Genomic DNA, 16,703 nt, shown 5'->3' with positions numbered 1-16,703 from the left:
TTGAAATTAAGTGTAAGTACTCCAGTTTTGTTACCCTTTCAAAATTGTTTCAAAGTTAGATCTTCTAGGTCCTTGATATTTCCATATAAATTTTAGAGTAACCCTGTCATTTTCTCAGAAAACACCTGGTAGATTTCATTGGGATTATGTTGAATCTTTAGATCAATTTGGGGAGAATTAACATCTTAACAATATTGAGTCTTCTAGTGCTTGAATACATGCCTCCCTTTATTTAGCTCTATAATTTTTCTTAGCATTGTGGTGTAGTTTTTAGTGTACCCACTATAGCCAGCCCGCCTGCCTGCCCCTCTCTCTCCCTCTCCTTTCTTTCCTTTCTTTTTCCTTCCATCTGTCCATCTGTTTTGTTTTGTTTTGTCAATGCTGGAAACCAAATCCTGGACTTTCGTACTATCTAGGAAAGTGCCTTACCACTGAGCTACATTACATCGCCAGTCATAGCATATTTTTTTCATGTTAATTCTTAAATGTAATTTTTGATGTTATATTTTTTAAAAGTTCAGTTTCTGATGGCATGTTGCTTGTATGTAGATATATAGTTGATTTTAAGGAGAAAGAGTACTTTAACATTGTATCCTGAAACCATAATAAATTTTTTTTTTTTTTTTTTTTTTGCCAGACGTGGTGAGCACACCTATAATCCCAGCTCTTGGGAGGCTGAGGGAGGAGGATCATCACAAGTTCGAGGCCAGTCTGGACTATACATAGTGAGTTCAAGGCCAGCCTGAACTACATAGCAAGACCTTGTCTCAACAAAACAACAAAAATAAAACCTCAAAAGAAACTTGTTTTTGTAGATTCTATAGGATTTTCTACATATACTTAATGGATTATCTGTGAATAAAGATGGATTTAATTCCTTCTTCTAATCTCAGTGTCTTTTATATCTTTTTTTTTTCCTTACTTGATTGCATAAGCCAGAACTAGTGGGTTGAATACAAGTAAGAGTAGACATGTTTGCTTTGTTTCTGATCTTAGGAGGAAAGCATTTAAAATTCTGTGGTTAAATATAATGTTAGCTATAGGTTTTTCATTGATGTCATTTATTAGGCTAAGTATACCTTTTGTTTTTTCTTTTTTGTCATGTTGAGAATAGAACCCAGGGTCTCAAGCACACAGGACAAGCACCCTACCACTGAGTCACGCTCCCTAGCCACTCCATCTACCCTTTTTAGAGATAGCATCTCACTAAGTTGCCCAGGCTGGCCTTGAATTCACAAACATCCTGTTTCAGCTTCCCAAGTCCAGACTTACACCACCATGCCCTGGCTTTGTCTCTTTAAATAGGAATGTTTGTTAGATTTGTCATGCAGCTTTGTGTGTGTGTGTGTGTGTGTGTGTGTGTGTGTGTGTATGTGTGTGTATGAATTAATAGGGATTGAACTCAGGACCTTCATACTAAACTACCCTTCCACTTTTTTTTTAAATTTGAGAAAGAGTCTTGCTAAGTTGCTTCATTGTCCAGGCTGGGCTGGAACTTGATATCTTCCTGCCTCTGCCTTCTAGAGTTCTGAGATTACAGGCATCCACTACCATACCTGATTGTCATTTGCTTTTCACACATTTGTTGATCATAATATTTTTAAAAGTCTATTGACAGGTGATTTACATTGGCTTTTTTCCTTTTTTGAATGTTAAATCAGCTTTGCATTCTTGAAATAATTATCAGTTGGTATGATGTATCATTTTATATATTGCTGGGTTTGATTTGCTGACTTTTTTTTTTTTTTAATTATTTTCTTTTTCTCTCGTTTTATTTTTTTGGTACCGGGGATTGAACTCGGGTCCTTGCGCTTGCGCAGCAGGCGGTGAAACCACTGAGCTAAATCCCTGGCCCTCTCTTTTGCTTTTTTAATAAATTTTATTGGTATACTTTTGATATGTATAATGATCACATTCATCATAGGGAATGTGTACCTGTGCATAATACATCCTGATTCTTCTTCTTTTCCATTCCCCTCCGTTCCCTTCAACCCTTCCCCTTAATTGCAAAAGCTTTGTTTCCATTTTTTTCTTCTATTCTTTTTTCTTTTTCCTTCCTTCTCTTCCCCACCCCCTCCTCCTCTTTTTCTTTTTCTTTTTTTTTTGTTTTGAAACAGGGTTTCAATATGTAGTTCAGGCTGGCCTTGAACTTACTACATAGCCCAGCCTGGCTTTGAACTCATGGTGATCCTCCTGCCTCAGTCTCTTGGGTGCTGGGATTACAGGCACTTGACATTGCTAAAAATGTTTTTGCATATATGTTTAGGAGGTGTATAGTTTTCTTATACTGTGTTTGTCTGGTTTGGTATTAGGGTAATGTTCACCTCAATTATGGAAGAATTTATATAGAGTATGTATCCTTTCTTCCTTAATGGCTAAAAGCAAGTTTGAAAGTATTGAACCACATATGATCTTTTACCTTCAATTTGTAAAATTTTAATTCTGTTCTCATGTAATAGGATGTGTACATCCTTATAAACAAGCAACTTCTAAGTCTTAACATTTATTAAGTGAATTTCCTTGGAAGTGGAGTGGGAGAAGTAAATTTTGCTAGGTATAGCCCAGAGATAATCAATGGTTTATTTAAATTTTTCAGTGAAGCAGAATTGATTGCATAGGACTGAGGTTTTGTTGGAGGAGGGAAGGCAAGATTTCATGTATTTGTGGTGGTTTGCTTGAGTTGTGTTGTGCTTGTCCAAGAGAGTTAATTTATCAGGAATTTTGTAAGCCAGTTAGTAAACATAATCTATTAAAAATTAAATTATAAACGTAAGGTTAAATCATACTAGAAACCAAGGCTCTTAATTATTACCTATGCTCTTAAGGCTATTTACATTTGAAATATGATGTTGTGCTACTAGGCATGTCTTCCTAACTCCTCATGCATTGATACTTTCTTTTGGTACCTTGAAACCTGCCACTTGTGGAATATTTTACTTAACTTTTTGACTGACTGACTGCTTATTTATACATACATACAGTGTGGGGATTGAACCAAGGGTATCACACATGCTAGGCAAGCACTCTGTCACTGAGCTACACTTCCAGCCTATGTGGGACATTTTGCATTCCAGATGTATGTGGGAGTATTTAGACCACAGAAATAGGTGAATGCTTCAAATAGAGCTTCATATGATGATTGTTTAGCCTTAATAGTGGAGGAAATGTTAATAAATCAAATCAAGCTTTAATATGTTTTGGGTTTATTGTGAATAACAAAAGTTGAGGAAATTCTCTTCCAGTATTTGAAAGCTGTTATGAACAAATTGCTTGTCATGGATAAAAAATGTGAAGTTTTTAGTTACTTTTTTTTTTTTTTAAGTGGTGATGGGTTTGGAACCCAGGGCCATGCGTATGCTAGGAAAGTTCTATACAATTGAACTGCATCTCCAGCCCCTTTTAAAAGTTTAGTTTGGGACAGGTTCTTGCTGAATTGCCAGGGTGGGTTCACATTTGTGATCCTCTTGCCCCAGGCTCTCAAGTACCTGTGATTACAAGCATGTACCACCAGGCCCAGCCACTTCTGTCTTTGTGTGTGTGTGTGTGTGTGTGTGTACATATGTGTGCATGCACATGCATGGATGTGTGTGTGTGGTTTTGGGGATTGAACCCAGAGTCTTCATTCTGAGTTTGTATCCTCAGCCTTTAAAAAATTTTTTTACTTTGAGACGGTACCTCACTAAGTTGCAAGGCTGGGCTGGAACTTGGACCATCTTGCCTCATTCTCTCAGAGTGCTTTGTTTACAGGCCTGTGCTCACACACCCAGCTTAGAAAAGTGGATTAGCAAATAAATCCACATACCCTTCCTCTGAAAGCTTACCTGTCAGCTGGGTATGATGGCATACCTCCTCAGGAGGCTGAGGCAGGATGACAAGTTTTTCTCTCTACTTTTTTTTTTTTGGTACTGGGGTTTGAACTCAGGTCCTTGTGCTTGTGAGGCAGGCAGCGGAACCACTGAGCTAAATCCCCAGCCCAGGATGACAAGTTTGAGGCTTGCAGAGGCAATCTAGGGAGATGCTTTTTAAAAATACAGAACTAGAAAGGGCTGGGGATATAGCTCAGTGGTAGAGACACTTACCTAGCCTGTGCAAGGTCCTGGAAAGCAAGCTTACCCATCTTCTGATGCTCAGCAAGCCATTCCTATAATTATATTGGCTGTATTTTCTCAGCTCCCTTCTCCAACACTCAACAGTCAATGGCTGCTGTTTTTTTTCCTTTGGTGCTGAGAGTTGAACCCAGGGCCTTTCACACACTGAACAGGTGCTTAACCACTAAGCTCTGCGCCCAGCAGCTATGATTGCTGCTCATTACTCAAAGGATAAAGTACCAAAATTCTTTTTCTTTTCCCACTTTCTTGGGACAGGGTTTTGCTATATAGTCTAGGCTGGCCTTGAACTTGCTCTGTATCCCAAGCTGTCCTCAAATCCAGGACCCTCCTGCTTTAGCTTCTTGAGTGCTAGGATTACAGGCATACATCACCATGCCTAGTAGAAGTACCATGATTTGGAAGGTTTTCTGGCTTTTTTTTAACCCTCTGTCTTCTGTCCAGCATATGAGGTAGTAGTAAGTATAGTATAGTGGCTAAGACCAGGACTATAGAGCAAAACTGCCTGAGTTAACATGTTCATGACGGGGTCGTGATTTGTATATCTCACTGCTGGGTGGCTCTGAACCATCAGTGGTACAAGCATGACTATCCCATCGGTGGCATGGGACAGTCCCATCAGGTGGTAGAAGCTGCCCAATGGGACGGACATACATATATCACTGGTGGTTTAAGCTGGCGGCAACATGTACCTCACTCTGCTATCTACTACCATGTTGCCAAAGATAAGTTTCAGAATGTCTTGTGCTTCTTTAAAATAGAGATAATCAAAGCACCTCCAACTCAAGAGTCATGATTACTGAATTACTACATGTAAAACATGGATAATTTTGTCACACGGTTGACACTCAGTTACATCCTGATACTTGTCTCTGCTTGGAAATTGTTAAGATGCCCAGCCTTTGATGGGAGAGCTATCTGCATCTCAGTACCTAGAGACAATTTTTTTTGGTCAGAATGTGGTCTTTGGTGAAGTACTTATGAATAAATAGAACTCATAACTTAGGACCTTTCAATTTCTTTTTGGCATAATATCTTTGCAGTAGTGCTTGATTTTCTAAATGCTTGTTTAACATGTACGGTATTCTGGACTTGTGCTTAGGCTTACTAATTTTCAACAGTATTGCAATATTGCATGATTGGCATTTTGGGCCAGATATTTCTTGTTGTGGGGGGCTGTTCTGAGTATTGTAGATGTTAGTGTGACTTCTACAGTTTCTAATGGTTACTAGTAGCATCCTTGCTTTCCTACACAAATTATGACCAAAAATGTCTTCAGACATCACCGAATGTCTTCTGGGGGGCAGAGTTACATTTGGTTGAGAATTATTTTTTTGAGACAGGATCTTGCTGTGTAGTTCAGGCTGACCTTGAATTTATGGGGATTCTCTTACCTCAGCTTTCTTAAGTGCTGGGATTACAAGCATGCCCTGTTTTTTTTTTTTTAGAGGATACTTCACTGTATGCTGTGATGAGACATCCTTCCTCCCTCTTTCGTTCTCCCCCTCTTCCCCTCTCTTGGTGACTGCCTAAACTGATGCCTTGGAGAAAAAAATGAAAAACTTCCCTGAATAGATCCTATGGATTTAGGCATCTAGGCAGATTTTCAGTGGATAACAGTACACCTAAGCTTTCTTTTTTTGTTGTTGTTTTTTTTTTGGTACCGGGGATCGAACTCAGGTCCTGGCGCATGAGCTTTCTTTTTTCATGTCATTGTATTTTATTTTCAGGATGAGTCATAGCTAGCCAATGATTTTGTACTCAGACGTTGTTGAGAGGACAAATACTCCCTATCTTAGGAAAAGAAATTATTTTTGGATGTCTGTTATCCTTTGGCATTCATAAATCAGTTTTAGGTTCTTCAGAAAAAAAGAAAGTAACCCTGGGCATTTCATTTGAATTTAAATTTATTGAACTACTGATGTAAGTGGTTTTGGTAGTTATTAAACACAATCTTTATCTTTTAGGGTATGTATTATATACTTGGAAGAATACAGTCTAAATTTTAAAAGTCTGTTGTTTCCTTTAGATACAAAGTTTGCCTAAGATATTTTTCACTATATCAAATGATTTTTAAAATGTGATATGTGTATATGAGTAGTTTATAGTAGAAAAATGCCTAACAATCATTTCTTGTCAGTTTCATTATTTTTCTACCAGAATATGAAAAAAAAGTAGAAAAATACTGTGGGTTCAACAGATGAATAACCCTTAGAGAAATTATATACCATACTATACTTCTGTGGTCTTAGGCTTATAATAACAAAACATTTTATGTAAGCCATACATCTGCTTTTGATCAAGGAGAATATAGATATATAAGTGTACAGCAAGTAATCTTTTTACATACTCAGTAATGTGTGAATCTGTAAGTTGTTCTTAAGCTATCTCCCTTGACAGTATTTTTTCTCATTAATCTTCGTATTTCTTACAGTGCAGGATTATTCAGTTATTTTGCAAATGTCTTTTAGTAACTTATGACTTTCTCAATATTGATGACGTGGCCTAAGTTATTATCAGATACTATTGAGAAGAAGAAAGTAAAAGGGAAGGAAGGAGGCATCTAGAATTGGTACTGGCATGTTTATTATTAGACTTATGGATGACAGTTTTTCATATTAGTTCCTAGTTCTCTAGGAAGGGGTCAGAAAAGTATAAAGTATAAAAAGTATAAGGAGAGTTTTGAAACTTTACCTTTGCTCACCTATACCACAGAGCTACATTCTCAGCCTTGCCAATTGTATTTTATTAGTTATTATTATTTTTTTTGCAAGTTCTTTATGCATTCTGGAGTGCTTTTTCAGCAATGTCTTGGAAATATTCTGCATTTCATGACTTTTCATACATCTTTCAAATAGCAGAGTTATAGACGTTTATAAAATTTTATCAATAGCTTATTAAAAAATGGATCATGCTTTTGTGTTAATTTAAGAAATCATTGCCTAATGCGAGGCTTTTGTCATTTTCTTCTAGCACTTTAATACTTTTTGGTTTTTCACTTAAGTTTAAGGTCCTTGTATGTTCACTACTTTTACAAATGGATATCCTGTTGTTCTAGCCCCCTCTGTTGGAAAGTCTATCCTTTATGTATTGGATTTCTTTTGTACTTTTGCTGAAAACATACTGACTTGTGTGCGTGTGTGTGACTGTTTCTAGTTTCAAAGTTCTTTTTCACTGAATTATACATGTCTCTTTCACCAGCACCAAGACATCTGGATTACTGTAGCTTTTGGGAACGCCTGAAGTTTGTATATTTTTTAAAAGGAAAAGTTTTTAAAAAAAATAAAAGGAAAAGTTTCTAAAAGAAATAGTTTTAGCTGTTCTAAATTGATTTTCTTTCCATATAACTTTTAGAATCAGCTTATTGATTTCTATCTGGGAACATGTACTGAAGAGGTGAAGATAACTTAAAAATGATGGATAGTTATTTGATACCAGCTGAAAGCAATGAAAATGTATATGTCAGAGGAAATAGAAAATGTATATGAAATAAGAAAGACAAGTGTATCAGGATAAGCAATCATAGTCCTGGAAAAATTGGTGTTGAAAACCTATTTTTCTGTAGATTAATTAGGTAAGTGGAAAGCATTAAAGCATAATGATTGTTGGGAGGAAACTGAGGCCTAATTTGAAATGATAGAAAAATAGATGTCCAAATTGATTGTTAATGAAATAAAATGATTTTCTATAATCATTAACTTTTTTTTGAAGTGATTTGTAGATTTATAACCTCAGGTCTAGTCTCCATTTAAAAAAATATTTACTTATATTTTTTGTTACTTCTGCTCTTGTTTTCTGGTATCCTAATTATGGGAGAAAGTTTCTAAATCTCCTTTCCCACCTCCTGTTAGTACAGTGCATTTACACTGACCATGCCCTTACCCCTTTCCAGAGCCCAGAGCTTCCTGCAGTTATTTTTGGGTTGACAAAAAGTTATCTTTGGATTACCTTTGGAAAGCTGACTAATATCCAGTAACAACTTCTCATCTTCATCTAGAGGCTTTATTGCCACATATACCTATGCATTTTGTTTGGGTAAATAATTAGTTTCATTTAGGATAACAAATGGATCCCTGAGAATAAGCTAACTAAAAATATGACACATTTAGTCTAATTATTTCTAAAGAACTAAGCGTTCTTGTTACTGCTATTATCTAATTTTTTGATTTGCCAGTAAGGATGGTAGAAAAAAATATGATCACTGTGTTAGAAACCACCTGCTGTTACCTGAACTTAAATATACTGGTATGTGCCAGGCACAGTAGCACACTCCTGTAATTCCAGCTACTAGGGAGGCTGAAGCAGAAGGATCACAAATTTGAGCCCAGTTCAGGCAACTTAGTGAGACCTTGGTTCTAAACAAAATGGATGGATGGATGGTTGGAGTAGGTAGGTGGGGCTGGGATGTAGCTTAATGATGGAGTAAACTTGCGTTCGATCCCTAGTACTGCAGACACAAAAAACCCAAACTATTTGCCTGGGAACTTGCTACTCTCTCCACCTATCCTTAAGTGTTCAACAGTTTATCTGTTATATATCACTGTCTTCCTTTGTGTTAAGGATATTTTATTTTCCCTTTATCTGTTCTACTCATTTTAGTATAACAACAGTATAGACCAATGATGGCAAACCTTTTAGAGCTTTCAGAGATAACAAACAGTCCGCTGTGGCACATGTGCCGTAGGTTTGCTACCACTGATACAGACCAATGCAATTAATTACCTGATGAAAGGGGAAAATAGTAATAAGGAATTCCACAATTTTTAATATGATTATTTAAAAGTAAAATGTTCTGAAGCTTTCTTTTTCAAATAGTGCCATGAAGATAGTATATGCTCCAAGAGGCATATGCATTTCCATTGTGTTCATTGTGGGAGAACTAGTGCTTGGCAGAGTAAATGATAGTAGTAGGCATGCAATGACTATTTGTTGAATAAATGTTAAACTGGTCAGAAACATGAGAATCCAAAAATCTAAAGGCTTTTTTTTTTTCATAATGAAAAGCAATTTTACCATCATAAAAAGTAGGTTTTGTTTTATTTAGAGTGGTCACAGAGCTGGAGATGTCAGGAAAACTTGGTTTTCTCTGAATGTTTGCATTATTTATCATATATGAACTTCAGTTGAATATATAAAGATTAGTACTGTCCAGAGGCCCTTGGTATGGAATTGGAATGGAATTACTAATCAAATTGTTATTTATCTCAGAAATGTCTTTTCAGCTCTTCTGATTTTATCATTAATTTTGCCAATATAATTCTACAGTATGCAGTGTGATTTGCTAGGCCATTTTTTGGTATCAGCTGGTGAGCCAATGCTAAAAGTATTGGTAAGATACCTTTTCAGGTAAAGTACAAATTTTGTATGACTGTTATAATGATTAATAGTTATATATAGTTAAAAATAGATATTGATGATATCAAAAACATTGCACTTCACTATTATTTTGCTTGATTAAACAAGGTAAAAGTAAATAAAATAACATTAATAGTTCTGAATTACACATTGAAATAGAATGACTTTAAACCTAGAGTGGTGAGAAGGTAGCTGTAGTTTAGCAACATAAGGACATGTCTTTACGTACACTGTAGAGGCTACTTTTTTTTTGTTACTGGGGATCAAACTCTGGACCTTGTGGTTGTGAGGCAGGTGGAGGAACCACAGAGCTAAATCCTCGGCCTGAGGCTACTTTTTTTTATAAGCTACTCCTGATGACAAATATATACAGAAACTTCTCTCTCTCTCTCCCTCCCTCCCTCCCTCCCTCCCTTCCTTCCTCCCTTCCTCCCTCCCTTCCTCCCTTCCTCCCTCCCTCCCTCCCTTCCTCCCTTCCTCTCTCTCCCCCCCTCCCTGTCCCCCCCCCCCCCAGTTCTTCATTTTCCTTGCCCCAAATAGAAAACCTAAGATTTGCTGGGCATGATGGCATAGGCCTATCATCTCAACTCTCAGGAGGCTGAGGTAGGAGGATTGCTTTGGGCTGCAAAGTGAGTTTAAGGCCGTCCTGAACTATCCCCCCCCCCCCAAAAGATGTAGAGATTGGGAACTCTTGGAAAAAACTAATCCAGAAACTTAGCCTTAAGGGCTAAGAATGCAGCTCATTGGTGGAGCTTGTCTAGGGGTAGATGAGGTGCTGGATTTGATCCCCAGCATTGCAAAAGCTTGCCTTATCAGTTGAAAAGAAGATAAGGAATGGAATTAGCTGCTAGGTTTTCTAAAATAAAGCATTTCTATTTCTTGGATGACAAGGTGTTCATCACTCCAATTTAAACCTTGTACAGTTCTGGCTTGTATGTGAGATTATTAGATACTGTGTTATCAGGGTCACATTTAGAGATTTATATTTGAAGGACTATTTTATATATTAAATTATTTTGAAATAGGTATTTGTAATACCTGCAAGGTGGCATATTGATGTTGAGGACCTAGGAGGGGAAAATAGAGATGACCAAAAGGCATTAATAATGCTAATTTCCTGCACTTGAGTTCTCTACATTTTTAATAGCATACATAAGTGTTTTAGTAACAATCACCAGAAATATAGACTCTAATAGGTCCTAGTTTTATAAAAATGATCTAAAATTTTTGAAACCTATGTTTTTAGAAATTTAATAATTTAAAATCCTGACTGTAGGTAGTGGATTTTGTAGAATATCTTTGGGTCCAGATCTGCACTTTGATTCACCTTTGTTTTTTATATACTCTTAGTGTGTAAAAATACCCTCAGAGACACATATAGACATATATATATATATATAGAGAGAGAGAGAGAGAGAGAGAGAGAGAGATACACACACATATATAGACACATCCCTTATAGTGTACAGTAGAAATTCTAAAAATTTAGTTACCTATAAATTTTGTTTTCACAAGTATTTTACATAGGTTGAATGAAAGAAACAAGTTTTCCTCCTATGGAAAATGACCACTTTCTTTGTTCTATGTAAATTTATAAGACATTGAAGAAAAATACAGTTTAGTATCACCCAAACTGTGTAAGGTTAAAATTGAAGAACTTGATGTGGAAACTTTGAAACTAATTACTGTTATAAGGTGGACGTACCTGGAAAACTGTCTCTTTGCCCCTTTAAGTAGAAGAAAAGATGTGACTATTTTCTTCTCAAAATATGGGGAAAAATTATGGTATGGGAAATTTTGATTATATGCTTATCAACATGTGTTGATTTCTTGGTATATGATAAAGTATTACTTTTATATTCTGTATAGGTAGCAGTTTCAGATCACTTATTCAGTTATGGCGAACCTTTTAGAGCTTTCAGTGATACAAACAGTGTGCTGCTGCAGCACGCATCCCATAGGTTTGCTACCACCGAGTCCTGTATTACTTCTAAACTTTACTTAGAAATAACTTGCAGATTCAGGCAACTGGTTTTGGGGTGTCTGTGTTTGTTTGTGTTAAAGTATGAGCAAAGAACCAACTATAACACTGTGGCAATTTATAAATAGTATGTAGGAATTCAAGTAGGCTGAAGAACTCATTTTAGTAAATCTAAAGTGGACTTTATTTTCTGCCTACTATCAAAGCACTTCTTGTATTGGATCACTTGAATGAGATTACTTTTAGGACCATTTGTCATCTTCATTCATAGTAATTTTAAGTCTCAGTTGGTCATCGTTGATGATTGTGTTATGACTGTAAAGAAGACTGTCTAGTACTAGTTTTAATTAGTGCAATGGCCATGTAACTCACCCAGTTGGATATTCTGGAGAGTGAAAGGGAAGAATATTAATAATTACCTCAGCACAACAGATATAAATCAAAATTGGCAAAGAATTTATGCAGTCACTGTAATTAGGATATTTTTAAGGTAAATAACAGAAAATACAACTCAGATTACCTTAATAAGGGAAATACTGTATGTTTGCTTGGTTGGGAGTGCTATAGGTGTGATTCAGTGAGGTCTCTAGCTTTGTTTCTCTATTTTCTAGACTGCCTTTTCTGGCTTGCTTCCTTTATAGTTGTTGGATGGCTGTGTACAGTAATATGGGTTATATTTTTTCATTTATGACCAGCAGGGGAGAGAAGTCTGCTTCTCCAATAAACATAGAGGAGTTTTGAGGCCTTGTGATTTTTAGATACCTTTGAACTAATCTCTTTCAAGGGGAATGTCATTCTGATTGGGACATTTGGATATCACCAAGGGAAGGAGGATAGAAATATCTCATTCTTTTAGACTAGTTTGAGTCCATCAGGAAACTGGTTGTAAGATCAGTCTGTCTGAGAAAGCAGTGTAAATAAACGAAGGGAAAGGGGTTCAAGTGTCTACTACATAGTCTAGGGCCACAGATTTTTTTTATTGTTGCATTTTCTCTTAGCTGTCTGTTAATGAATTTCTTCAAGAGCTTATTGTACTGTAGACGATATGTTTTCAAGAGAAAATTTGTGGTATTAAATGACTTACTAGCCTGGTAATGGGAAAGAAAAAGGAAACTTGCTGTCTCATTTTCTCTTATTTCCTCTGTAAGATTATAATAATTGATTTTTCCCCCCACAGACTAATAGGGATGCCAAAGGAAAAATATGATCCTCCAGATCCTCGCAGAATTTATACCATCATGTCAGCAGAGGAGGTAGCCAATGGGAAAAAATCTCACTGGGCAGAATTAGAAATCTCGGGTGAGTGAAATCTAAAGCATTTGATCAGGGATGTCAGTAGTAACAAAGAGTATTGTTATATTTCTGTAAATTTTTGATTAGATGGACTAAAAAAATACAAGGATCCTGAGGTACTAGTGTTTATCTTTTTAAATCTGTTATTAGAAAAAAGAAGAGTTGAATTTACTCCTCAATAGCTATATGAAAAGTAACATTTCCCCTTTGAGATTTTGTGTCCTCTACTTTCCACTACCCTGGTCATCAAAATCTGTTACACAGTTAAAAAAAAAACACTTTAGTTTTGTAAAATTTATAAGATGATTTTAATATAATTATTTTGTATAATTAATACTATTATATGTAAGATAGATAAGATCCCATTTTGTGGAAGCTGAGACTACGTGGTGATTTGCTTGAATTTATATAGCTAATCAGTGGTAAAAAATCAAGACCCTGACACAGATCTTTTGATTTAATGCATCTTCTGCCTAGGGTGTCACAGCTTGATTTGTGATTGTTTACTTGAATATGTTGCACTTAATGCAAAATCTTAAACCAGAGTTGTGAGTCTTTAATGGTAACACCAGAAAGCTGAGAAATGATGTCTCTTTTGGGGACACAGTGGTTTTCCTGATAGCCAATCTAAGGTTGGTTCTAAATCATAGTAATTATTCTTGTCTATTTAAAGTCTGTAGTTTAACCTAGGCCCTGGATATAGATAAACCTTGCACTAATAATTTTTATTGAGCATGTGAGAAACACTTTTGTAAGGAATATGACTTAAAAGTAAAATTAAGACCATTCTTCCACAAAACCAAATCCAGCCCCATGTTTTAAGACTCCAAAGGTCTTTATATTTTGCACAACTCATTCATTCATCCATCCATCCATGCATTTGCTTTTTGAGACAGGTTCTTGCTGTGTAGTTCAGGTTGCCCTTGTATTCACTGTGTAGCCCAGGCTGGCCTCAAACTCACAGCAATTCTCCTGCCTCAGCCTCCCGAGTGCTGGGATTACATGTGTGTGCCACCACGCCTGGCTTGCCACAAGTCATTTAATACATAGAAGGCCCATGAGAAAGAGTGGTTATTAGGTGAAAGTGTCATGAAATAAAATCAGGACCAGGTTTGTATAGAAGCAATCATATGACCTTAAGTTAAAATGTCAAAGATACAGTATCTATTTGCAGTTTCTTCTACATTTTATTTTATTTTATTTTTGTTTGTTTTTTTTGACAGGGTCTTGCCATGTAGCCCAGGCTGGTCTTGAACTTTTGGTGACCCTCCTGCCTCAGCCTCCTGAGTGCTGGGATCACATGTGTGCGTCACCATACCTGGCTTCTTTTACATTTTAGTCTTGCAGGTCAACCTTTGTCTTGGGCTTTAAATTTTTATGCTTTAATATTTTGCCTTTTAGGTAGAGTGCGGAGCTTAAGTACATCACTTTGGTCATTGACACACTTGACAGCGCTGCACCTAAATGACAATTACCTTAGTCGCATTCCACCTGATATTGCCAAGCTTCATAATCTGGTTTACCTGGATCTGTCATCCAATAAACTCAGAAGTTTACCAGCAGAACTAGGAAACATGGTGTCTCTCAGGTGAGGAAATATTATAGACATGACTCATTACATAAAATTCTAAATTTACCAAATAAGAAAATTATGGGATGTTACTCTTTTTACAGCGATATTTCTATGTGTCTGTGACAATAAAATGATGTAAACGCTGTAAGCACAGTTCTTGAGTTGACTTTCATTGAGCATTTCCTTTAAATTTGGAAATTCCTATCATCAGTTTTGACAGATTGGAGGTGGGGTAAGGTTAAGAGTCTCATTTTGACTTCGTCTCTGATAGGACTAATCAGAAATAATTGGGAAAAGATAGGATTTGCTTGTAAACCAAGCTTAGAGGAATATATCCCCATTATAAGACATTATATATTTATATTTTATATTACAACTCATTAAGAAAACTTTAAAATTTGATAAAATAGATTTGTTTCTTGTTGAAGATATAAAATTTTTTTTTCATAGGATAAAATGTTGCAGGAATCTTAGGACCATATATAAGTGTTACCAATAAAAACAAGAATTGCCTTTCTGCATTATCTGTTAAGCAGTAAATAAACATACTTTTCTTTACCATCCCCTTACTGGTTTGTTTTAGAACTTTTTGATCATCTTTTAATGAAAGTGCTCTTAATTTTTTTGTAGTCTGCTTAGAATTTCACAATTATAAACTTAGACCTTTTTTATGCTATCCTTTTCTTATATATTTCCTGTGCTTTAATATTTGTGTTCTGTCTGATTGTTCATGAGAGTTCTTTGTCTTTTCATTATATTTTACTTTCCTGATACACTTCCTCCTGCCCACTCTTCTTCATCCCCTTCACTCTATATTCCTCCTTTCCTTCTCTCCCCCTCTTTGCCCTTGTTCTTCTCCTCTTCTTCCCCTTCTCCCTCCTCAGTATTGGGGATTGAACCTAGGACTTTCTGTATTAAGCTACATCCCTAGCTCTTTTCTTATTTTGAGGCAGGGTCTTTCTATGTCACTAAGTTGTCCAGGGTGGACTTGAACTCGTGATTCTCCTGCCTTGCCTCTCAGAGTATTGCATATCGGGATTACAGACATGAGCCACCATGCCCAGTCCTTTTTTTTTTTCTTTAACTTTTTTGAGACAAGGTCTCACTATATAGTCCAGGTTGGCCTGGAATTTCATGATTCCTCTGCTTCAGCTTCCCAAGTGCTGAGATTATAAGCATGGGCCACCACACCCAAGTAACTCACTTCTTGTTCTTTATTAATTTTGTTTTTGTGTATTTTTCTGTTTTTACACTTCTTTTGAAATGACTAGTGTTTGTAATCAGTTATAGAAAAGATGCAGGTGATTAGGTTGCTAATTATAGTTTAATCCTAAAAATTATGTAAAAACTTACTCTCCTATAAATTGAACTAAGCTCGAGTTTGCTTATTGTCTTGTGTCTTTGGATACTGATATGTCACTTTGATGCTGATATGTCACATCTGATAGGCATTTTGGGTTAGAAAGCAAAGAGGACAGATTTAGATTGAAAATGACATGTGCACTTTCTTATCTCTAACTTTAATCTGTGCTAGAGGATAAGTAAATTATAGAAACACTTAAAAATTCTGACAGTTACACATTCTGTAGTACCTTAATGCTGTAGTACACAGCAGTTTTGGATCAGCATAGAGAATTCACTTGATTGTAAGCATCACTCATGTTAGAAGAAAGGATTAGAATGGCAAATATATGTATTAATAAAGATTGGTGTATTAAAACAATTTTTTTTTAAACAGGGAATTGCTTTTAAATCACAATATGTTACGGGTTTTGCCTTATGAACTTGGTCGGCTCTTCCAGCTACAAACTCTAGGTTTGAAAGGTGAGTGAATTTTTTTTTTAAAGATACAGTTTTAACACTCAGTATTGAGTGGTCTGAGCCCTTTAAACATCATTTTGTTTACAGGTTAGGTTTTAGTATCATTTTGAGAATACAACTATACTTCTCTTGACAGGAAAATAGTTCTTTGGGTATCAAACTGAGCTTCAAGATTTTAGTATGTTGCCATCAACTTAACAAACTTATAGGGGAATTTTAGTGTTTTTCCTTTTTATTATACTTAGAAACAAATTGCACAAATTATGGTTTTCACTGTATAGAAGAGATACTTTAAGTTATTTAGCACAGTAGTTCTTCCTTTCTTCAAAAATTAATAATAGGATAAAATCTTAGCATACCTCATTTTAGCTTTTGATATAGTATATAAGGTAGCATTAGCATATCACGTGATTATGAGTGGGAAAACATAATAGTACAGATTAGCTATACCTAATTAGTATAATTATTGTAAATCAAAGGTACCTGCTCCTCTGATTGGTTGCATTTTGCTCAGTTTGGGATGAGAGTTATACTCAATTCATGTAAATACTGAAATTTGTATAATTTTCTGTTG

General features: G+C 35.8%; 1 protein-coding gene across 9 annotated transcripts in view; it reads left to right on the top strand.

The window, feature by feature from the left end:
* Nucleotides 1–16,703, top strand: part of Cnot6l (CCR4-NOT transcription complex subunit 6 like) — a 127,735-nt gene that overhangs the window by 19,882 nt on the left and 91,150 nt on the right. For 3 of the 9 annotated variants that reach the window (XM_087215875.1, XM_087215879.1, XM_087215878.1), the window contains exons 2-5: nt 12,620–12,741; nt 13,959–14,039; nt 14,137–14,323; nt 16,047–16,132. In XM_087215875.1, the coding sequence (XP_087072001.1) occupies nt 12,630–12,741; nt 13,959–14,039; nt 14,137–14,323; nt 16,047–16,132 (466 nt within the window). In that variant the 5' untranslated portion in view covers nt 12,620–12,629. Of the gene's footprint in view, nt 1–637; nt 726–9,433; nt 9,453–12,619; nt 12,742–13,958; nt 14,040–14,136; nt 14,324–16,046; nt 16,133–16,703 lie in introns of those variants that run through there. The other 6 variants (XM_013073355.3, XM_087215882.1, XM_087215881.1 and 3 more) reach the window with 4 other exon arrangements.

This window comes from Heterocephalus glaber, unplaced genomic scaffold, assembly GCF_053883595.1.
Source record: "Heterocephalus glaber isolate CG9 unplaced genomic scaffold, H.glaber_assembly_v1.0 deba00001454, whole genome shotgun sequence".
NCBI lineage: Eukaryota > Metazoa > Chordata > Mammalia > Rodentia > Bathyergidae > Heterocephalus > Heterocephalus glaber.
The sequence above is the reverse complement of the archived record's forward strand: the minus strand, read 5'-3'. Positions and strand labels throughout refer to the sequence as shown.